Source organism: Nerophis lumbriciformis, linkage group LG28, assembly GCF_033978685.3.
Source record: "Nerophis lumbriciformis linkage group LG28, RoL_Nlum_v2.1, whole genome shotgun sequence".
Classification (NCBI taxonomy): domain Eukaryota; kingdom Metazoa; phylum Chordata; class Actinopteri; order Syngnathiformes; family Syngnathidae; genus Nerophis; species Nerophis lumbriciformis.
The window spans coordinates 21723067-21746682 of NC_084575.2; the positions used below are offsets into that span (position 1 = coordinate 21723067).

General features: G+C 39.2%; 2 protein-coding genes across 3 annotated transcripts in view; both read left to right on the plus strand.

The window, feature by feature from the left end:
* sla2a (Src like adaptor 2a) overlaps positions 1-12397 on the plus strand; it is a 17943-nt gene extending 5546 nt beyond the window's left edge. Inside the window, exons 5-9 of one of the 2 annotated variants that reach the window (XM_061923873.2) lie at positions 1054-1157; positions 6666-6818; positions 6895-7024; positions 7121-7266; positions 11140-12397. In XM_061923873.2, coding sequence (XP_061779857.2) covers positions 1054-1157; positions 6666-6818; positions 6895-7024; positions 7121-7244 — 511 coding nt within the window. In that variant the 3' untranslated portion in view covers positions 7245-7266; positions 11140-12397. Of the gene's footprint in view, positions 1-1053; positions 1158-6665; positions 6819-6894; positions 7025-7120; positions 8222-11139 lie in introns of those variants that run through there. The other variant, XM_061923872.2, reaches the window with a different exon arrangement.
* Positions 12398-15925: 3528 nt separating this feature from the next.
* trpc4apa (transient receptor potential cation channel, subfamily C, member 4 associated protein a) overlaps positions 15926-23616 on the plus strand; it is a 33381-nt gene continuing 25690 nt past the window's right edge. The window contains exons 1-2 of the mRNA XM_061923875.2: positions 15926-16110; positions 22048-22176. Coding sequence (XP_061779859.1) covers positions 15985-16110; positions 22048-22176 — 255 coding nt within the window. The 5' untranslated portion in view covers positions 15926-15984. The remainder of the gene's footprint in view (positions 16111-22047; positions 22177-23616) is intronic.

The window sequence follows — 23616 nt, forward strand, 5'->3', positions numbered from 1 at the left end:
TGTGCTGTTACATCAACAAAATATTGGTTTATATAACTCCATTCATTCAGCCATCCATTTTCTACCACTTGTCCCTCTCGGGGTCGCGGGGGTGCTGGAGCCTATCCTAGCTGCATTCGGGCATAAGGCGGGGTACACCCTGGACAAGTTGCTACCTCATCGCAGAGCCAACACAAACACACACTTTATATTTTAAAAAATCAACAGCAAATATTGTTGTTCATCTGCATCTTGTATTTCAGTATTTATTTATTTCGAGTTGAGTTTGGAAAAAAAACCAAAAAAACATTTCAAGCTACTTTGAAATAAAGGATTTTGTGTATTAATTAACGAGCTACTGGTTGGAGAGCCCTGCTATAGTTGTATTAAGTTGAGCAGACAAGGCGTGCCATGGTGTTCCACTCCTGGTTCTATGGTTATCATCATGTCAGGTTCAATCACTGATGACATCTATTAAACAAGACAAGAAGCAAGGAATTAAACAGAGACAGAATTAAATTTGGCTCAATTGAGAAGAAACGTCTGGGCTGTACTCTTGTACAGTCTCCACCACGCTCTGGCGAAAGATTGTACGCCTCCTCTTTTATTTGGACTTTCCCTGATTACATGGCAACAGCTGTTTTTAAGGGAGGGGGGTCGTAAACAGCCATCACCTTTGATTAAAAACAGTTCAAAGAAAAGGTTGTAAAACAGTTAAAAGAAAAGGTGCCTGGAGGGGAGTCAGGCCCTGCTTCCTCTCCGCTTTGTAGATCTCGGGTCAAGACAAAATCTTCCTGTGGATTACAATAGAAGAAAGAAACCGACGCCTTCATGTCGCTTCCCATCGTGCACAGTGGAGTTTTACAAGACTTCTGCTTGGTAGGATCAAAGACAGCTTTTGTCCTCTCGCGGGGCGAGCTAAACTCAATGTAACACAAAGTTTTGTGATAACTTAGATACAATTATTCTGACACATCACACTTGTTATCGCAATCAAAACTTTGTCCAGCTTGACTGTATTTCAGTTTTGAGGTGGCACGAATATGCTGAAACATACGCTGTCTCCTCACCCAGGTGGTTCTTCACAGGCCTCAGCAGACACAAAGCAGAAGAACTTCTCATGCGGCCACAAAACCAGAATGGAAGCTTCTTGGTGCGAGCGTCAGAAACAAAAGCAGGTTTGAGAAGCATCTCCGTGTCTTTGATTTAATTTATTGGCCTTTCCCAAAAACGTGTTATCTAGTTCAGGACTGTACTTATCTAATATTTTAATGAAAATACTTTGCAACCAGTGAGCCACATTTCCTCCCAGGTGATGCTTAAGCAACACCTTATTTGTCAGTAAATGTCAGGTTCAAACACTGATGACATCTATTAAACAAGACAAGAAGCAAATAGTTAAGCAGAGACAGAATAAAATTTGGCTCAATTGAGGAGAGACACCTGGACACTGTACCATTGTACAGTGTCTCACCACGCTCTGGCGAAAGATTGTACGCCTTCTCTTTTATTTGGACTTTCCCTGATTACATGGCAACAACTGTTTCTAAGGGACTGGGGTCGTAAACTGCCATCGCCTTTGATTACTACAGTTCAAAGAAAAGGTCGTAAAACAGTTCAAAGCACCTTCATGTTGCTTCCCATCCTACACAGTGGAGTTTTACAAGCCTTCTGCTTGGTAGGATTAAAGACAGTTTTTGTCTGCTCGCCGGGAACTCATTGAAACACAAAGTTTTGTGATAACTTAGATACAATTATTCTAACAGTAAACACCCATGATGTAGTATACTTTGGATCATGAGCTGTTAAGTTAATTCTTCATATTTCATATGAACTGACATTGGTTTTAAACACACAATAATTGTTTATTCTGCTCTTTTTTTGTTCATTTTTATAAATCATGCTATTTCTTTTTAGGCAATTTACCGGTACATATAAAAGCTGGTTTAACGGCACAATCTGCAGCAGAATAAGAGTGCTATGAGGCTAGGAATCCAGTAGAGAAGCGCTATCTCACAAGTCAATGCATATGTTGTGAATATATTATAACATAATGATAGATCATCCATCCATTTTCTACCGCTTATCCCTTTCGGAGTCGTGGGGGGTGCTGGAGCCTATCTCCGACCTGGGCAAATTAAGGCCAAATATATTTTTTTAGATCTTTAAGATGGAAACTGTAGCTGCCATTATGATGTGCAGTGATGTTTTCAAATGACCGTAAGTCTTTGAACTATACAAAGTATTTCAATGGTTGGAATCTGCACTTTTGCATGATATACTAGTTACTATGGTAATCTAATTAGTTACTATGGTAATCTAAGTCACAGCAGCTCAGACGAGGCACCAAGCAGTGTGGGTGGGGAGCGTTTCCACAGAGTGTTTCCAGAGCGAGCCTGGAAATACGGGTGTCAGGGACAGACGTGGAAGGAGATTTTTACAACAAAGTTCTAAAGCTTACTGATATATCAGATAGTAGGTGGGTTTTTTTTTTGAGTGTACCAACTTGTTGGAATATCTACTCAGACTTCCTCTGTCCAGGTGAGATGCATGATTTATGATCTACAATAAACTTACAGGGAGCAAGGAAGCGAGGAAGCAGCAGACCACCCGATGATGTAAACTTAGGGACACACGGAAGTGTTCACGGCTCCGCTATAAATAGTTTGTCTGTGTTAGGGCTTATAATAACAATATCACTAATACTTGGTTAATATTCCAGACACTAAATGTAAATGGAGTATTGTTGGCACTTTTTGAATGGTTATTTATCGGATTTTATAGGCGGAATAGTGGAGCTCACATTGCCTCTGCTGTAAGCTGACTTTAAATTACATTTATTTAATATTTAGAATCCATCCATCCATCCATTTTGTACCGCTTGTCCAAAATATTTCATAATGATTGTGAATGATAGGCAAAATTCTAAAAAAAAGTGCAGTTCCCCTTTAAGTTCATATTCTGGCCACGTAATATTTAATTTTTGGGCACTTTTTGTAAGAAAAAAAATAATACCATTGAGGGGGATTTGTATATTATAGATATGTTAAAAAGTAAAAACAACTAATTAGGGTGCGTGTGGGGCGGCGATGTTGGGTTTAGGGTGGGATGGGGGGCCTTTTAGGCGTCTTGTGTACACTGCAAAAAGTCAGTGTTCAAAAACAAGAAAAAAACAAAACAAAAATTAGGGGTATTTTATTTGAACTAAGCAAAATTATCTGCCAATAGAACAAGAAAATTCAGCCTGTCAAGACTTTCCAAAACAAGTAAAATTAGCTAACCTAAATGAACCCAAAAATACCTTAAAATAAGTATATTGTCACTAATAACAAGTGTACTTTTCTTGGTAGAAAAAAGAGACCTTTTTGCTCAATATGTTGAAAAATATTCTTTAATTAAGTAAATGCTAGTGCCATTATCTTGACATAATGATATGCGCTCGGCATCATGATTTTTTTTTTTCATGCTTGAAGTAAGAAATGATTACTTTAAAAAAAGTAGTTTTCTACTTGTGAGTGTTGATGACACAGCTTTGCATCAGTTGATATTCTACAAACCCCATTTCCATATGAGTTGGGAAATTGTGTTAGATGTAAATATAAACGGAATACAATGATTTGCAAATCATTTTCAACCCATATTCAGTTGAATATGCTACAAAGACAACATATTTGATGTTCAAACTGATAAAAACATTTTTTTTTGCAAATAATCATTAACTCAGTCATTCACAAACAAGGATGGGGCGAGGGTCACCACTTTGTCAACAAATGCGTGTGCACATTGTTGAACAGTTTAAGAAAAACCTTTCTCAACCAGCTATTGCAAGGAATTTAGGGATTTCACCATCTACGGCCCGTAATATCATCAAAGGGTTCAGAGAATCTGGAGAAATCATTGCACGTAAGCAGCTAAGCCCGTGACCTTTGATCCCTCAGGCTGTACTGCATCAACAAGCGACATCAGTGTGTAAAGGATATCACCACATAGGCTCAGGAACACTTCAGAAACCCACTGTCAGTAACTACATTTGGTCGCTACATGTGTAAGTGCAAGTTAAAACTCTCCTATGCAAGGCGAAAACCGTTTATCGACAACACCCAGAAACGCCGTCGGCTTCGCTGGGCCTGAGCTCATCTAAGATGGACTGATACAAAGTGGAAAAGTGTTCTGGGGTCTGACGAGTCCACATTTCAAATTGTTTTTGGAAACTGTGGACGTCGTGTCCTCCGGACCAAAGAGGAAAAGAACCATCCGGATTGTTATAGGCACAAAGTGTAAAAGCCAGCATTTGTGATGGTATGGGGGTGTATTAGTGCCCAAGACATGGGTAACTTACACATCTGTGAAGGCGCCATTAATGCTGAAAGGTACATACAGGTTTTGGAGCAACATATGTTGCCATCCAAGCAACGTTACCATGGACGCCCCTGCTTATTTCAGCAAGACAATGCCAAGCCACGTGTTACATCAACGTGGCTTCATAGTAAAAGAGTGCGGGTACTAGACTGGCCTGCCTGTAGTCCAGACCTGTCTGTCTCCCATTGAAAATGTGTGGCGCATTATGAAGCCTGAAATACCACAATGGAGACCCCCGGACTGTTGAACAACTTAAGCTGTACATCAAGCAAGAATGGGAAAGAATTCCACCTGAGAAGCTTAAAAAATGTGTCTCCTCAGTTCCCAAACGTTTACCGAGTGTTGTTAAAAGGAAAGGCCATGTAACACAGTGGTGAACATGCCCTTTCCCAACTACTTTGGCACGTGTTGCAGCCATGAAATTCTAAGTTAATTATTATTTGCAAAAAAAAAATTAAGTTTATGAGTTTGAACATCAAATATCTTGTCTTTGTAGTGCATTCAATTGAATATGGGTTGAAAATGATTTGCAAATCATTGTATTCCGTTTATATTTACATCTAACACAATTTCCCAACTCATATGGAAACAGGGTTTGTAGTTTCAAGCATGTTTTACTCAATATAGGTCATCAAATCTCAGCAACAAGCTGTAATATCTTACTGAGATCATTTAGGACCAAAACCCTTAAAACAAGTAAAACACTAACATAACATCTGCTTAGTGAGAAGAATTATCTTATCAGACAGAAAATAAGCAAATATCACCCTTATTTGAGATATTTAATCTTACTTAGATTTCAGTTTTTGCAGTGTATAGGGGCTCAGAATTATAATAAATATTAATAATAGATTAGATTTATATAGCGCTTTTCTAGACACTCAAAGCGCTTAACAGAGAAGTGAAAACCCATCATTCATTCACACCTGGTGGTGGTAAGCTACATTTGTAGCCACAGCTGCCCTGGGGTAGACTGACATTGGCATTGTTACATTTCAGATTTTTGACCCCATTAGTAACACTTTTCAAAGTACACCAGTGACGTGCGGTGAGGTTCATGACTGGTGAGGCACTGACTTCATCACAGTCAGATTTACAAACATATGAACCCTAAAGAGTATCTTATTCACCATTTGATTGGCAGCAGTTAACGGGTTATGTTTAAAAGCTCATACCAGCATTCTTTCCTGCTTGGCACTCAGCATCAAGGGTTGGAATTGGGGGTTAAATCACCAACAATTATTCCCGGGCGCGGCGCCGCTGCTGCCCACTGCTCCCCTCACATCCCAGGGGGTGAGCAAGGGGATGGGTCAAGTGCAGAGGACAAATTTCACCACACCTAGTGTGTGTGTGACAATCATTGATACTTTAACTTAACTTTAACTTTACACATACAAACTGTAGCACACAAAAAAGCACATTTAATTAAAAAAACGTTATTATGGTCTTACCTTTACTTATAAGTGCGGGAACAGTGGTGTTCGTGTTGGAGGAGTTGTGAATGAATGAAATATGAAATCCGTGCTGCAGTCTGCAGGTGTACCTAATGTTGTGTCCCTGCAGTCGTTCATGCTCCTCCGGCGCGAGCAATGTTGTTTTTGCACTTTTTGGCTTCTTGTTAAGTGACTTTTTTTGGGTGGATTCGGTCTTGCACGTGGAGGGTTTGGGTGTGGGCTTTGGTTGGTGTGGCGCTCCCGTCGGGGGGTGCAGTCTGCGGCGGAGGTGCGTTAACCGGCAGCAGTTTTATGATTGCTCAGCACAAGAAATACGTTACACACATACAGTTGTTGACAAAATACACTGTGCATTATATACCTCAGCTAACTAAACTATGGAAATGTATAATATAATTCATATAGCAATACGGTCTCACTGCACAGCAGGCCAGCAGTTAGCCGAGTCCGCAATCCATGGTGAGGCACAATTGAGTGACGTGCCTCAACTGGCTGCTGATCACCGCACCGTCTCTTCTCAGTATTTGAACGGCAAATGTGAAAATTCAGCGATTTTGAATAAAAATAATCTAAAACTGGTGATGTTAAATGGAAAATAACTTTATAGTATAATCACTGGATACATATAACAATTTAATTAATTTTTTTTCTTTTTATATTTTTTTTCTTTCCATGATGGCAGGTGAGGCCCTGCCTCACCTGCCTCTAGTGGCCGCACGTCACTGATGTACACTCTGAAAATAAAACTGTGGGCCAATCACCATCACTTTAGTTAGCCTCACATCAATAAATGTAATAACGCAGAATATGAATGTATTTTTTTAAGAAGTGCACATAATTAAAAAGTAGCACCATTTATCTTTGTCTCTTTAGATTGTTTTTCGCTGTCTATCCGCTGGCAAAGCAGCACTGGCTTGTCAGGCCGCGTGAAGCACTACCTCATTGCTCATCTGCGTAACGGCCGGGTTTACGTGTCACCAAAGTGCTCCTTCTCCTCTGTGAAACAGCTGGTGGAACACTATTCCGGTTTGTATCATTCTTCTTGCTAGTCTACAAAAAAAAAAAAAAAGTGCAACTTTTGAACATCCGTTGCTTTTTGCAGAATCGGCGGATGGACTTTGCTGTCGGCTAAGAGAGCCTTGCTTCATTCAGGGTTCAGACGTCCCAGGGGGGACCAGGCTCGTCGTCCCCGCAGATAACAGGACGCCAACACAATGGAAGGACATCAGCAGGTGGAGTCTACTTTTCCTTCTTTGGATGAGGACACTCGTCGGGTACACGGTGTGACTGAGAAAGTGTCACGAAGGACTTTGCCGGTTGCTTTGCAGATCCGTGACAGTGAAAAGGACGACAAACTGGTCAGACAAGGCGGTGGTGAGCGAGGGTGTGAGGGAGGCCATCAGCTCCTACCTCCAAATGACAGACTGCAACAATGACGGCTGGGACACTTGAGGAAATACGTTTATTTCAAGTGGTATTCAAAAATTAACTTACATTTCTGTCTTTCTATTCTTCAAATAAAAATAAAAACATATTGAATTGCTCAAAAAAATTGTTTTCCTAAGCTGAAGATGACGTATTTGACTGAAAGTAACAGAAGTGAGTTTTACGCATAGAATGAGCAAATACGTGAACATGCTAGCTTGTCGACACTAATAAGAACATTACAGTCATTAAGAAAAATATGAGATTTACTATGCAATTAGAGATGTCCGATGATGGCTTTTTTTGCCGATATCCGATATTCTGATATTGTCCAACTCTTAAATACCGATTCCGATATCAACCGATACCGATATATACAGTCGTGGAATTAACACATTATTATGCCTAATTTTGTTGTGATGCCCCGCTGGACTGCCGATATTATCGGCCGATAAATGCTTTATAATGTAATATCGGAAATTATCGGTATCGGTTTCAAAATTATCGGTATAAAAAAGTAAAATGTATGACTTTTTAAAACGCCGCTGTGTACACGGACGTAGGGAGAAGTACGGAGCGCCAATAAACCTTAAAGGCACTGCCTTTGCGTGCCGGCCCAATCACATAAAATCTACGGCTTTTCACACACAAGTGAATGCAAAGCATACTTGGTCAACTGCCATACAGGTCACACTGAGGGTGGCCGTATAAACAACTTTAACACCGTTACAAATATGCGCCACACTGTGAACCCACACCAAACAAGAATGACAAACACATTTCGGGAGAACATCCGCACCGTAACACAACATAAACACAACAGTACAAATACCCAGAACCCCTTGCAGCACTAACTCTTCCGTGACGCTACAATATACACCCCCCGCTATCCCCCCAACCTCAACCCTGCCCCCCCAACCCCACCCACGTCAACCTCCTCATGCTCTCTCAGGGAGAGCATGTCCCAAATTCCAAGCAGCTGTTTTGAGGCATGTTAAAAAAAAGAATGCACTTTGTGACTTCAATAATAAATATGGCAGTGCCATGTTGGCATTTTTTTTTCCATAACTTGAGTTAATTTATTTTGGAAAACCTTGTTACATTGTTTAATGCATCCAGCGGGGCATCACAACAAAATTAGGCATAATAATGTGTTAATTCCACGACTGTATTTATCGGTATCGATTGATATTGGAATCGGTAGTTAAGAGTTGGACAATATCGGAATATCGGATATCGGCAAAAAAGCCATTATCGGACATCTCTACTATAAATGTAAAAATGGTACCACTGATGATTTCACGGTAAATTTCAGGCAACTGAACTGCCAGGTTTTTACAGTAAAATCCACTGACTTGTTTACAGTGTAGCTTTGCTGACATGCCATCAATGATTTGGCAACTTTAAAGAGGTCAGTATGACTATGCATTACATTTGGTAGGTTGGCGGGCCAAACAAAATGATTCGGCCCCCCTTTGGGGTTCCCTGATCTAAATGATTATATTTCATGGTATAAGTCTCATTTTAAGATGCGGGGACAGTCAATAAATGTTATTTTTCCAATGTTCTATCTAGGTCACAGGTGTCAAACTCAAGGCCCGGGCGTGTGGCTCGCAAAAGCCTGAAAAAAATGGGTTTCAGTAAAATACTGTTTTTTTTAATTTTTTTTAACTTAATGCATTCATTCTTTACATTTAGACAGAAAAAAAAATGCACATTTTAAACTTTAATATTATCTGATCGTGCCAATTATATTATTATATACTGTATTGCAAAACTAATTTTGTGCGATAAAAACGAATAGTTAAATATCTTTATTTATGATTTTAAAGCAAGTTATACATAAAAAAAAATCTAATAATCAAATACATATGCATTTCGATTAATTATGATTAATCACAGGTTATTACCCGCATGCATAATGTAAATTAATTTTTAAAAAGCGTCCCTCTGAAAGCAGCCATGACTGCGATATGGCCCTCAATGAAAATGAGTTTGACACCCTTGATCTAGGTCAGGGGTCGGCAACTCGAAATGTTGAAAGAGCCATATTGGACCACAAATACAAAAAAGTAATCGGTCTCGAACCGCAAAAAATGTAAAGACTTATATAAGTGTTATAATCATGTCAACACAGGCTGATGCAAATCTTCATTGACAGAAATGTTGAAATATAATATTAATTCTACACATTTTTACAACATTGGAAAACATTAGTAACATTTCTCAGAGGGTGAGATAACTCCTGGAAATGACTGTTTTAGAATAGCCAAAGGTATAGATGTGTGTGTCCAAGTTAAAGGAAACGACAGGCTGTCTTCTTCTAATGGATTTATTACAATCTTTGCAAGCTGGGTAACGTTTGCTGTGGTCTGGAACAACATGGCTCACAAACAACTATCAGAAATGTGTCATGAGACAGGCAAATATATATTAAATACACAAAGGACATAAGTAAAGGAAATTAAATAAGCTCAAATATACCTACAAACGAGGCATGATGATGGAATATGTACATACAGCTAGCCTAAATAGCATGTTAGCATCGAATAGCTTGCAGTCATGCAGTGACCAAATATGCCTGATTAGCACCCCAACAAGTCAATAACATCAACAAAGCTCACCTTTGTGCATTCACGCACAGCATAAAACGTTTGGTGGACAAAATGAGACAAAGAAGGAGTGGCATACAACACGTCTTTCCGTGGCAGTGTCGGAGAAAGTTACACATGTCAACAAACTGTTGCGTCACAGTCCACACAACGGTGGGTTCAAGGGCCGCTGAAATTAGTAGGACAAAACGGCGCTCGCCAAATACTGTCATCGGTGAAGCATAAACACAAACATATTAAACAGTGGGCTTTCTAACAATTAGGAAGGTTTTTGTCGTGTTTGTCCTCCTACAGAAACCATATTATAACAAAATACAGATTTTTCACCCCATTTTTTTTTAATTTTATTTCCATGCGTTTTTGAAAAAGCTCCATAGAGCCACCAGAGCGTTGCTAAAGAGCCGCATGTGGCTCTAGAGCCGTGGGTTGCAGACCCCCGATCTAGGTAGTTCAAATTAGAGGTGTCCCGATCCAATATCGATACCAATATCAGGAAGAAAAAAAAACATGATGATATCGACTTGCATCTAAAATCTCCGATACAAGCAGTCCTGCAGCATGTTTACTTGTGCAAAGCGTGACAGCCAGTTAACATCGAAATGTCCTCCAATAAGCACACAAGTTTGTTTTTTTCTTGTACTTTACTGAAGTCTGTTACAAAAGATAAACATGCTGGGGTACAGGCTACTAGGAGCTAGCAGCTACACAGCAGCCAAGCACAAACATACATAATAAGTGTCCTTAAATCGAACAATGTTGCAGCCTAAAACATGACATTTGTCAATACGAACAAGTACCAAATAATTATAGATACAAAGTCTCCAAGGCAGAAGTGCATTACGAAAAAATTCAGTAACATTTGTATCCGCATCGTTCAACTTCCTGCGTCAAGCCCTTAATGTAATGAACTATTGTGGCCACTTGGTGTCGCCAACCACAAATTAAGGCTCCACTTCAAAAGCATAAAATGTCCTAAGGTTAGTGTTTTTATACCCACCATTATTCACTGAATAATTGAACTTGATCAAACCTTTATCAACATTCCACACTACAAAATAATAATGATAATGTACTATGATTCCATGTGATATCGTATTGAATTAATATCAGTATCGGCTAACACCTAGGGCTACAATATCGATATTGTATTGGAAGTGAAAAAGGACACATGTAGTTTGAATTAATCTTTTAAATTATATTTATCAAAAATGCAACCAGATAATTAAAAATTATGTTACACTGATTTATAATGTGCATTTATTTCCATCCATCCATCCATCCATCCATCCATCTTCTTCCGCTTATCCGAGGTCGGGTCGCGGGGGCAGCAGCCTAAGCAGAGAAGCCCAGACTTCCCTCTCCCCAGCCACTTCGTCCAGCTCCTCCCGGGGGATCCCGAGGCGTTCCCAGGCCTGCTGGGAGACATAGTCTTCCCAACGTGTCCTGGGTCTTCCCCATGGCCTCCTACCAGTCGGACGTGTCCTAAACACCTCCCCAGGGATTTGTTTGAGTGGCATCCTGACCAGATGCCCGAACCACCTCATCTGGTTCCTCTCGATTGTACCCGTGATCTTGTCCTTTCGGTCATGACCCAAAGCTCATGACCATAAGTGAGGATGGGAATGTAGATCGACCGGTAAATTGAGAGCTTTGCCTTCCGGCTCAGCTCCTTCTTCACCACAACGGATCAATACAGTGTCCGCATTACTGAAGACGCCGCAGCGATCCGCCTGTCGATCTCACGATCCACTCATCCCTCACTCGGGAACAAGACTCCGAGGCACTTGAACTTCCCCAACCCGGAGATGGCACTCCACCCTTTTCCGGGCGAGAACCACGGACTCGGACTTGAAGGTGCTGATTCCCATACCAGTCGCTTCACACTCGGCTGCGAACCGATCCAGTGAGATCTGAAGATCCTGGCCAGAGGAAGCCATCAGGACCACATCATCTGCAAAAAGCAGAGACCTAATCCTGCAGCCACCAAACCGGATCCCCTCAACGCCCTGACTGTGCCTAGAAATTCTGTCCATAGAAGTTATGAACAGAACCCGTGACAAAGGGCAGCCCTGGCAGAGTCCAACCCCCTAAGAGACATAAATTACACCAATCTCCGCCGCTCCCAGTCTGTGGAACGCTCTCCCTGACCACCTGAGGGCACCACAGACTGTGGATGCTTTTAAAAAAGGCTTAAAAACCCTTCTTTTAAAAAAAAGCCTTGTTTTAGATATATGCATACTAGTTTTAGCTATTTGGCTGTTCTAGTTTTTATTTTTATTTATTTTTTATTATCTTTTTATTTTTGTTTTTTATTTTTTTAATACACTGTAGCACTTTGAGGTTGTCTACTCAATGTAAAGTGCTTTTTATAAATAAAATATATTATTATTATTATTATTATTGTTAAAATTCAATGGCATGACCCAGAATTTATTCCATGCTGTAAAATTTTATTTTTTGTAATGTATTATTATTATTCCATGCTTTATGAATGTTACATTGCCTTTGTTATATGAACATATACAAATAAAACATGCTGAGAAATAGTCTAGATTGAAGTTACTGGGTCATTGGGACAAAAGTTGTACATCATACTGTTGTTTTAAATGATTTAAATGAGAAATGATTCTATTGAAATATGCATCTGTTGAAATGCTTACCAAATAATTAGTTGCTATAACCTTGGTTAATTAATACATGCATTGTTTCATAACATGTAAATATGCCACAAATATGCAAATAAATTGATCTGCAGTCATCACTCACCATATTACGCATCAAGTTTTGCAGCTTCAAGCTACTGCACTTTTTTTTTTAAGTATATTTTACATATTTTGGGCCTAACTTTATCATTTTCAAGAATAGAAGTAAAAGTATCAATAGTAGCATACTATTGGTCAGGAGACGAGACCATGGCTACTAAAGGCTAAAGGTAGTACAGTAGAGGTCTTATTTTCTATTTTTATGTCTGCTATATTGGACTAGCGTTAAAAGATTACTGTTGGTACAAAATGCGACTGCTAGACATTAGACAAGAACAGGAAAGTTTGATCATATTCAGCCTATACTGTCTCACCTGCACTGGCTTCCTGTGCACTTAAGATGTGACTTTAAGGTTTCACTACTTACGTATAAAATACTACACGGTCTAGCTCCATCATATCTTGCTGATTGTATTGTACCATATGTCCCGGCAAGAAATCTGCGTTCTAAGAACTCCGGCTTATTAGTGATTCCCAGAGCCGGAAGGGCCAGAGCCAGAAGGGGTCCCCACATCTGCGGTCCCCTCCAAGTTTTCTCATTGTATCCCATTGGGTTGAGTTTTTCCTTGCCCTGATGTGGGATCTGAGCCGAGGATGTCGTTGTGGCTTGTGCAGCCCTTTGAGACACTTGTGATTAAGGGCTATATAAATAAACTTTGATTGATTGATTGATTGATTGATTGACTAGACACATGTAAAGGTGACCATGTGGGCCTTATTTCATGTCTAGGGGGCTCTCAAAATGCTAAGAATGTTATTTAGAAGGTCTTAAACATTTGTTATGCGCTATCTGTGAACTTATTGGGTTTATAATTAACACTTCCTACTTTGTAATAATTAATTTACAGGCCTGGAACCAATTAACCGCGATAAACGAGGGAAGACGCCAATGCAGGGGTGTCAAACGTAATGCCCGCGAACAGGTTTAAGTATAAATGAGCCGGAATTTTTGAATGAAAGAAACTGCTGTTCTAAATGTGTCCACTAGATGTCGCAATAGCAATTATTTGTATTTTTGTAGATGATGCTACATATGTAAAAAATTAAAATAAACCACATGATGTTAGTGCACCAGTCAAGGAAAATGAGCAGACAACATAATTTGTTTTCTTTTTTTTTATTGAGACAAAGATGATTTATTTATTTAATATTTGTATGCTTACTATAACATTTATTTATTATTTATTCGTTCACTGTTTTGTTACAGAGAACAAGGGAATTGGATAAAATTGCTATGGTATGAAAAGGGGTAGGATTAAATAAGCTCTGCTTCCTCCTACTCCTTTTCGGACATGCTGTTTTGATTGATTGATTGATTGAAACTTTTATTAGTAGATTGCACAGTACAGTACATATTCCGTACAATTGACCACTAAATGGTAACACCCGAATAAGTTTTTCAACTTGTTTAAGTCGGGGTCCATGTTAATCAATTCATGGTACAAATATAAACTATCAGCATAAAACAGTCATCATACAAGTTAATCATCAGAGTATATACATTGAATTATTTACAATAATAATGAAACAACTGGAATTGTGTTATGCATTACATTGTATCATTTGCATGTTCCAAATAAACTGAAACTGAACTGAAATGAAACTGAACATCCTGTAATTTGATTTTGATATAATTTCTTAAAGAGTTGGACAATATTGGAATATCGGATATCGGCAAAAAGCCATTATCGGACATCCCTATATAGAATGTAGGAACCAGAATATTAATAACAGAAAGAAACAACCCTTTTGTGTGAATGAGTGTGAATGGGGGAGGGAGGTTTTTTGGGTTGGTGCACTAATTGTAAGTGTATCTTGTGTTTTTTATGTTGATTTAATAAAAAAAAGACTAGGGATGTCCGATAATGGCTTTTTGCCGATATCCGATATTGTCCAACTCTTTAATTACCGATACGGATATCAACCGATACCGATATCAACCGCTATATGCAGTCGTGGAATTAACACATTATTACGCCTAATTTGGACAACCAGGTTTGGGGAAGATAAGGTACTTTAAAAAAAAAAAAATAAATAAGATAAATAAATTAAAAACATTTTCTTGAATAAAAAAGAAAGTAAAACAATATAAAAACAGTTACATAGAAACTAGTAAATGAGTAAAATTAACTGTTAAAGGTTAATACTATTAGTGGACCAGCAGCACGCACAATCATGTGTGCTTAAGGACTGTATCCTTTGCAGACTGTATTGATATATATTGATATATAATGTAGGAACCAGAATATTAATAACAGAAAGAAACAACCCTTTTGTGTGAATGAGTGTAAATGGGGGAGGGAGGTTTTTTGGGTTGGTGCACTAATCGTAAGTGTATCTTGTGTTTTTTATGTTGATTTGATAAAAAAAAAAAAAAAAAAAAAAAAAAAAAAAAAAAATAACCGATACAGATAATAAAAAAACCGATACCAATAATCAGGGTACAAGCGGCCGAAATGAGTTTCCTCCGCCGGGTGGCGGGGCTCTCCCTTAGAGATAGGGTGAGAAGCTCTGTCATCCGGGGGGAGCTCAAAGTAAAGCTGCTGCTCCTCCACATCGAGAGGAGCCAGATGAGGTGGTTCGGGCATCTGGTCAGGATGCCACCCGAACGCCTCCCTAGGGAGGTCTTTAGGGCACGTCCAACCGGTAGGAGGCCACGGGGAAGACCCAGGACACGTTGGGAAGACTATGTCTCCCGGCTGGCCTGGGAACGCCTCGGGATCCCCCGGGAAGAGCTGGACGAAGTGGCTGGGGAGAGGGAAGTCTGGGCTTCCCTGCTTAGGCTGCTGCCCCCGCGACCCGACCTCGGATAAGCGGAAGAAGATGGATGGATGGATGGATGGATACCAATAATTTCCGATATTACATTTTAACGCATTTATCGGCCGATAATATCTGCAGGCCGAGATTATAGGACATCCTTAAAAAAACTAAACAAAAAAACCCCGATACCGATATTTTCCGATATTACATTTTAAAGCATTTATCGGCCAATATAATCGGACATCCCTAAAAAAAACAAAAAAAACAAAAAAAAAACGATACCGATAATAAAAAAAACCTGATACCGATATTTTCCCATACTACATTTTAAAGCATTTATCGGCCATCTCTAGTCGAAACGCTTCATGACGTCTCATCAACCCATCACTACTATCAACTGAGTTTCGTTTTTTAATGTTTTCTGCTGGTGATGTGCCTACGCATTTTTTCAACGCAAAAAAATGTGCCTCGGCTCAAAAAAGGTTGAAAAAACACTGCGGTAAGTAGACAATGACAAGGTTTTGCTGCAGTGCAGAATCTCCGCCAGCAGGTGGCGCCAAGATTGTCCTGACCGGGCTGGTCATAGCATGCACTTCCTGCCTGAGCAGCTCACTCCAGGAAGAAGAAATAATGGCGACGCTTAAGGGGTCCGAAAGCCACTGTACGAGAGGAAAACAAAGACAATGCAAATATAATATCGTGTTCAAATTCACGGATAGCAAAATCACAGGCCGGACGTTCAGTCGCGGGACACAGGTAAGACGTATGTTTCGTCAGTAAAGACATCCGAAAGTTGCTCGCCTCAGACCAGGGACTTGCGTTCCGGAGTCCTGGCTCAACCCAAGACGCTGTCGGGCGGACGTGATTGGCGATGCGGTTCCGAATTCGGCTTAAAAATTTCCGCAGCCAGCGGCGACATTCGGAGCATTTGTCAAAGCGCGTAACGAAACGCGCACCTCTCCTCGGCACCGTCTTCTTGCTGAGCGGGCAAAAAAATACAGTAAGCGTCATCTTTTGTTGTTAGCCGCAGGTTAGCTTAGCATGGGTGATAAAGGAGACGCGTCGAATAACGAAGTCGACTAATGGTTTCGTTTGCGTCTCGCTGTTGGTTTTCTTCCACGAATCCTCACTTGGTGCATGAAGGCGTTGGGGGGGAATAAATGTTGTCGGGTTTTGTTCCGACACATGTTAGTGAGCTGATACCGTCAGGCAAGCTAACTAGCCTAGCCATCTGAAGTAGTCCGGCGATTGCGTAACTTCCAGCATGCACAATAAATATTTTTTTCCATAAAAGGGCCCATAAATTAATTAAAAATGAACATTATTAATGTTATTAACATTCAGAACAATAAAGCTAATACAGTAGGCTTGGCGTTCATAGACGTGATACCTGCACATTTAATTAGAGATGGGAAATATGATAAAAGCATTTTAAATAAAATCAGTAAATGTATTTCCTCTATGCTTAAAGGGGAACTGCATCTTTTTGGATTGTTTGCCTATCATCCATTTCCATCCATCCATTTTCTACCGCTTATTCCCTTTGGGGTCGCGGGGGCGCTGGAGCCTATCTCAGCTACAATCGGGCGGAAGGCGGTGTACACCCTGGACAAGTCGCCACCTCATCGCAGGGCCAACACAGATAGACAGACAACATTCACACTCACATCCACACACTAGGGCCAATTTAGTGTTGCCAATCAACTTATCCCCAGGTGCATGTCTTTGGAAGTGGGAGGAAGCCGGAGTACCCGGAGGGAACCCACGCAGTCACGGGGGGAACATGCAAACTCCACACAGAAAGATCCCGAGCCCGGGATTGAACCCAAGACTACTCAGGACCTTCGTATACACAATCCTTATTTAAGACAAGAACACATGGTAAATGGGTTATACTTGTATAGCGCTTTTCTACCTTCAAGATACTCAAAGCGCTTTGACACTATTTCCACATTCACACACTGATGGCGGGAGCTGCCATGCAAGGCCCTAACCACAACCCATCAGGAGCAAGGGTGAAGTGTCTTGCTCAAGGACACAACGGACGTGACAAGGTTGGTAGAGGTGGGGATTGAACCAGGAATCCTCAGGTTGCTGGCACGGCCACTCTCCCAACCGCGCCACGTCGTCCCCATATGTTTTTTCTTTTTTTAAACATTCTAAATATTAACTAGATGACGCCATTCCTGAAAGAATTGCGTGTGAATGCTCCAATTCTGAAATCCTGGAATGTTTTTAGAATTGTTGAAGGAGCGCACACAATTCCCAAACAGGCTGGATATTTTGAAGTTGGAACAGTTTGAATCAGATGGTTGGCATTGGAATTTTTCAAAATCGGTCGAGAAATGTTGAAGTAGTAACATGTTGAATTGAGAAATGGTATTACGAAATTTCTGCAACTTCGTTTTTTGTCCTGATTAAGAGGGATGTTTTGACGGTGGAACGGTTGAAATGCGTTGAAAAATGTGGAAGGAGTAGTCGGACGCTATCCTTCTTTGTGTGGAAATTGTTGTCTTGTCATGTACGGATGTACTTTGTGGACGCAGTCTACTCCTCGCGCTGTAAGTCTTTGCTGTCGTCCAGCATTCTGTTTTTGTTTACTTTGTAGCCAGTTCAGTTTTAGTTTCGTTTTCCATAGCCATCCCTAACCTTCAATGCCTTTTGTAGGGGAACTCGCCTTTTGTTTATTTTTGGTTTAAGCATTAGATACGACGTTTACAAAGCAGTTAGCTACCTGCTGCCACCTACTGATATGGAAGAGTATTACACGGTTACTTTGCCAAGCTCTAGACAGCACCGACACTCCACAACAGCACTTTATTTGCAGATTATAATTACTGGTTTGCATAAAATATTTTTAACCCAAATAGGTGAAATTACATAATCTCCTACAGCACACCAGACTGTATCTCACGGTACACCTGTGTGCGCCGCGGCACAGTGGTTGAAAAACACAGGTCTAGTCATTTATCACAATTATTCACTGATTCCTGTGTGATTTTATGGCTGTATGTTTCCATTAGAGATGGGAAATATGATAAAAGCATTTAAATCAGTGAGTGTATTTCCTCTATGCTTAAAGGGGAACTGCACTTTTTTTTTTGAATTTTTGCCTATCATTCACAATCCCTATTTAAGACAAGAACACATATGTTTTTCTTTTTTTAAACATTCTAAATATTAACTAGATGAGGCAATTCCTGCGTGGGAATGCTCCAATGCTGAAGTTGAACTGAAATCCTGGAATGTTTTTTAGAATTGTTGAATGAGCGCACACAATTCCCAAACAGGCTGAATATTTTGAAGTTGGAACAGTTTGAATCAGATAAAAAATGTGGGAATTGTGGAACTTTGAAGAATTTCCCATTAATTTCAATGGGAATTTCCCATATATTTGGAAATTTCGGGTAAAGTGGGATTTTTTTTGAAAATGGTAAAAAACTTGAATGGTCTGAATAAGTAGAAATGGTTGGCGTTGGAATTTTTCAAATCGGTCGAGAAATGTTGAAGTAGTAACATGTTGAATTGAGAAATGGTATTACGGAATTCCTGGAATTTCGGCAAAACCGGGAATTTTTACAGTTCTAAAAACAACTTTGTTTTTTGTCCTGATTAAGAGGAATGTTTTGACGGTGGAACAGTTGAAATGCGTTGAAAAATGTGGAAGGAGTAGTCGCCAGAAAAAAAGGGTGGAAGTAAGGATTTGAAAAACAGGGATTTTTGAAAATCCTGGAATTCTTTTGAACTTGGAAAAAGGTAGTTTAAATTCCCAGGATGGTGGAATGTGTTGAAGGTGGAATGGTTTGAATCGGTTGAAAAATGTGGAAATGGTGGAAGTTTGAAAAATGGCCAATTCATTTTGAATTGGAAAAATGTCCCGGAAAACCTGCAATTCTGGGAAATCTGGGAATAGGATGAACAGTTTGAAGTTGGAACGGTTTGAATCGGGTGAAAAATTTGGAAGGTATATCTCGCCAAAATCTGGAAAAGAAGAAGTTGATTAAATTTGATAAATAGACTAGATGAGGCAATTCCTGAAGGAATTGTGTGTGAATGCTCCAATGCTGAAGTTGAACTGAAATCCTGGAATGTTTTTAGAATTGTTGAAGGAGCGCACATAATTCCCAAACCGGCTGAATATTTTGAAGTTGGCACAGTTTGAATCAGATTAAAAATGTGGGAATTGTGGAACTTTGAAGAATTTCCCATTGATTTCAATGGGAATTTCCCCCAAATTTTGAAATTTCGGGTGAAGTGGGATTTTTGTAGAAAATGGTAAAAAACTTGAATGGTCTGAATAAGTTGGAATGGTTGGCGTTGACATTTTTCAAATCGGTCGAGAAATGTTGAATTAGTAACATGTTGAATTGAGAAATGGTATTACGGAATTCCTGGAATTTCGGCAAAACCGGGAATTTTTACAGTTCTAAAAACAACTTTGTTTTTTGTCCTGATTAAGAGGAATGTTTTGACGGTGGAACAGTTGAAATGCGATAAAAAATGTGTCAGGAGTAGTCGCCAGAAAAAAAGGTGGAAATAGGGATTGGGAAAAAGAGGGATTCTTGAAAATCCTGGAAGTTTTTGAACTTGGAAAACAGTAGTTTACATTTCCAGGATGGTGGAATGTGTTGAAAGTGGAATGGTTTGAATCGGTTGAAAAATGTTGAAATGGTGGAAGTTTGAAAAATGGCCAATTCATTTTGAATGGGAAAAATGTCCCAGAAAAACCTGGAATTCTGGGAATAGGCTGAACAGTCTGAAGTTGGAACGGTTTGAATCGGGTGAAAAATGTGGAAGGTATCTGGAGAAGAAGAAGAAGTTGATGAAATTTGATTACTAGACTAGATGAGGCAATTCCTGAAGGAATTGTGTGTGAATGATCTAATGCTGAAGTTGAACTGAAATCTTGGAATGTTTTTAGAATTGTTGAAGTAGAGCACACAATTCCCTAACAGAATTAATATTTTGAAGTTGGAACAGTTTGAATCAGATGAAAAATGTGGGAATTGTGGCACTTTGAAGACGGGAATTTCCCCAAAATTGGGAAATTTCGGGTAAAGCGGGATTTTTTTTGAAAATGGTAAAAAAAAATTTTTAAATGACTTGAAATGGTTGGTGTTGGAATTTTTCAAATCGATTGAGAAATGTTGAATTGAGAAATGGTATTACGGAATTCCTGGATTTTTGAGAAAACCGTGAAATTTTCCTGATTAAGAGGAATGTTTTGACGGTGAAACAGTTGAAATGCGTTGAAAAATGGGGAAGGAGTAGTTGCCAGACAAAAGGGTGGAAATAGGGATTTGGAAAAACAGGAATTCTTGAAAATCCTGGAATTTAAGGGTAGTTTAAATTTCCAGGATGGTGGAATGGTTTGAATCGGTTGACAAATGTGGAAATGGTGGAAGTTTGAACAATGGCCAATTCATTTTGAATGGGAAAAATGTCCCGGAAAACCTGGAATTCTGGAAAATGTGGGAATTTTTGGAATTTGTCAAGTGAGAGCCCGCAATTCCCGAATATATTCATGTGTATACGCAGAGTAGTCACACGATTTGAAGCACACATGCTCTTTTACCTTAACCGTGATTGGTTACCAGAAAGGTGTTGAAAGGGTTGTTATATGGTTAGTGATTGGGACAATGCAAAGACGAGCGAGAACACTGGTGTGGTGCTGGCAAATTTCACTTCAAAATAGTGTCGATATCGGTACCAAAATGTGTTTCATTACTTTTGAAAATGCGGAAAAGGCACCACAAAATTCTGTTATTGGCTTTATTTTTAACAGAAAATCTAATGATACATTAAACATGTTTCTTATTGCATTCAAAAAACAATTTTAGAACACTGAAATGAAATGGCATTAAATAAGATAGTGAACATACTGGACAACTTCTCTTTTAGTGGTAAGGAAGCAAACGGGTTAGAAAGGCTCCTATTTTGGCTGTAGTTGTATGTAGTAACATATTGTGTCATTCCTCATCCTATTATTTTGTGATAACTATGAGGGACAAGCGGTAGAAAATAGATGGATGGATTAATAATCTTCTTGTTCATTTACTGTTAATATCTGGTTACATTCTGTTTCAACATGTTCTATCCACAGTTCTGTTAAAATGTAATAAGCACTTATTTTTCTATTGTTTAGATACTTTACATAAGTTTTAGGTGATACTACAAATTTGGGTATAGATCCAATATCCACTAGTTACAGGATCATACATTGGTCATAACTAAAGTTATCCTGTGTATTTCCTGAGTTTATAAACAATAAAATAAATGAGACGTTTTGTGATAATAAATATTTATCGATGTAATCACTGTAGTATTGACTATATACGTATATTGTACTTTGTATCATTACAATCGATATTTCCACTCATTTGTTTACATTCAGGAGCGCTACCTTGTTGTTAGCTATTGTAGCCTCCACGGTGTGTAGTGAACAGTGTTTAGCTATTCCTCGTCTTGCAGTGATGATATTTTTAAGAAATATAGTTTAGTTGTCACCATAGATGGGAGGATTAGTGATTTAGAAGTAGCTTAAACACTGTAGAGACATGTTAGCCGCTAGCTAGCTATGTTTTAAAGAGTTTATAGCTTTTCTTCTTCCTGGGGGTCTTAACAGAAAATAATAGAGAAGCCCTGGTATATAGTGACAGTAAAATAAAATAAAAATGTTGTATTGTATTTTAGCTCCCAGGAGGCCTCCTTCAAGAGAGAGACAAACGAGCCAAGTGGCAAGGCATCCCGACTTTGCTGCAGAATCTCTACGAGAGCAGTCATCCCAACAGTGACCTCTCCGATGCCCATGACCTGCTTAAGGTAACTTTCTAAGCACATTTTTGTCTTGAAATGCTTCCTTTCTTACCTTCTTTTTTTACTTGCTTTGTGTTTTGTGGGGTACTTTTGAGGTATACTATGTGAAGCTTATTTAGGGAATCAACTTGTATACAGTTTGCAGCAGTTGAACTAAGGATTGACTATACACACTTACTCCTAGGATCCAAAAGGGACCCCACTCATAAAGGTTTCATGAGTCAGCAATAAATTATTTTCTTTAGTTTCAACACTTCACATCTTTTAAAAACTTCAGATCTATATATTGTTAAACGTTTTTATTATTTGTTTCATGGCCTTTTTTGTCAAAAATAACAATTGTTATTCTAATATACTGGGAACATTCAAAATATACAACATTTCTAAACAAATAAGTTGCAGACTGGAATGTTTGAGGTTGGGTAATTACAGCCTTATGGTCAATAATAAACAACCACGTGCCAAATAACATTGATTTTGATACAGTTGACAAGTGGACAAAAAATATTATTTTTGCAGTGCCTACTGTGCTAGATTAAGAGAGAAGGCAGGCAGGTCTTGGTTGAGTTTATTGAGTTGACACAAGTCAACAAACAGTCACATTTATGATAACATTTAATATTTGCGTATTTTTCTCATTTGATTTCAAAATTGCATCGCAACGTCCTTTTTTTTTTCCGACAACATCACTTATTTCTTTTTACTACGGACATCACGAGAGCCAACAAACTATAAATCATCACTTACCGTACAATGTCTGCTGTCATTAGGGTGCCGACTGTTGGAATATTTTTAGAGTCCTGTTTAGATGAATGTCTCATAATCTGTGCAAGGAAAAGGGGGGTGAAACCAAACGTCTTTTCGTGTCTTTCTCGACATTTTTGGATCTAAATTGGCTGTCAAAGTGTACCATCTTGTTGGATTATGTCCTCATCCTTCTACTATCAAGGTGAAAAGCATGATTTATGATCTACAATAAACTCCCACGAGCACCGAGGCGAGGAAGCAGCTCACCAGTCAATGATGTCAACTTTGCCACATAAGCTAGTGATCACTGGGCTGCTATAGTTTGTCTGCGTTAGCGCTTATAATAACAATGTCACTAATACTTGGTTAATGTTCAATTTGCGAAATGTAAATGGGGTAGTGTTGGCAGTTTTTGGAAGGGGTATTTCTTGGGTTTTATTGGCTAACGATTGTAAGCGAACCTTTCTTTCCGAGTTAGAATGCATTAAAAAAAATACACCCGCCGTCATGTTTTTCATAATGATTGCGAACGATAGGCAAAATTCCCCAAAAATGCAGTTCCCCTTTTGAGAGAAAGTGAGTATACTTTGTTTATATCCTATTCTAAAACGTTGCAGTCAAAAACGCAATATCACTTTCTATAGGGAAAAAAAACCTTTAAAAAACTAACCTAACCTGGATGCCACAAATCGGCATGTT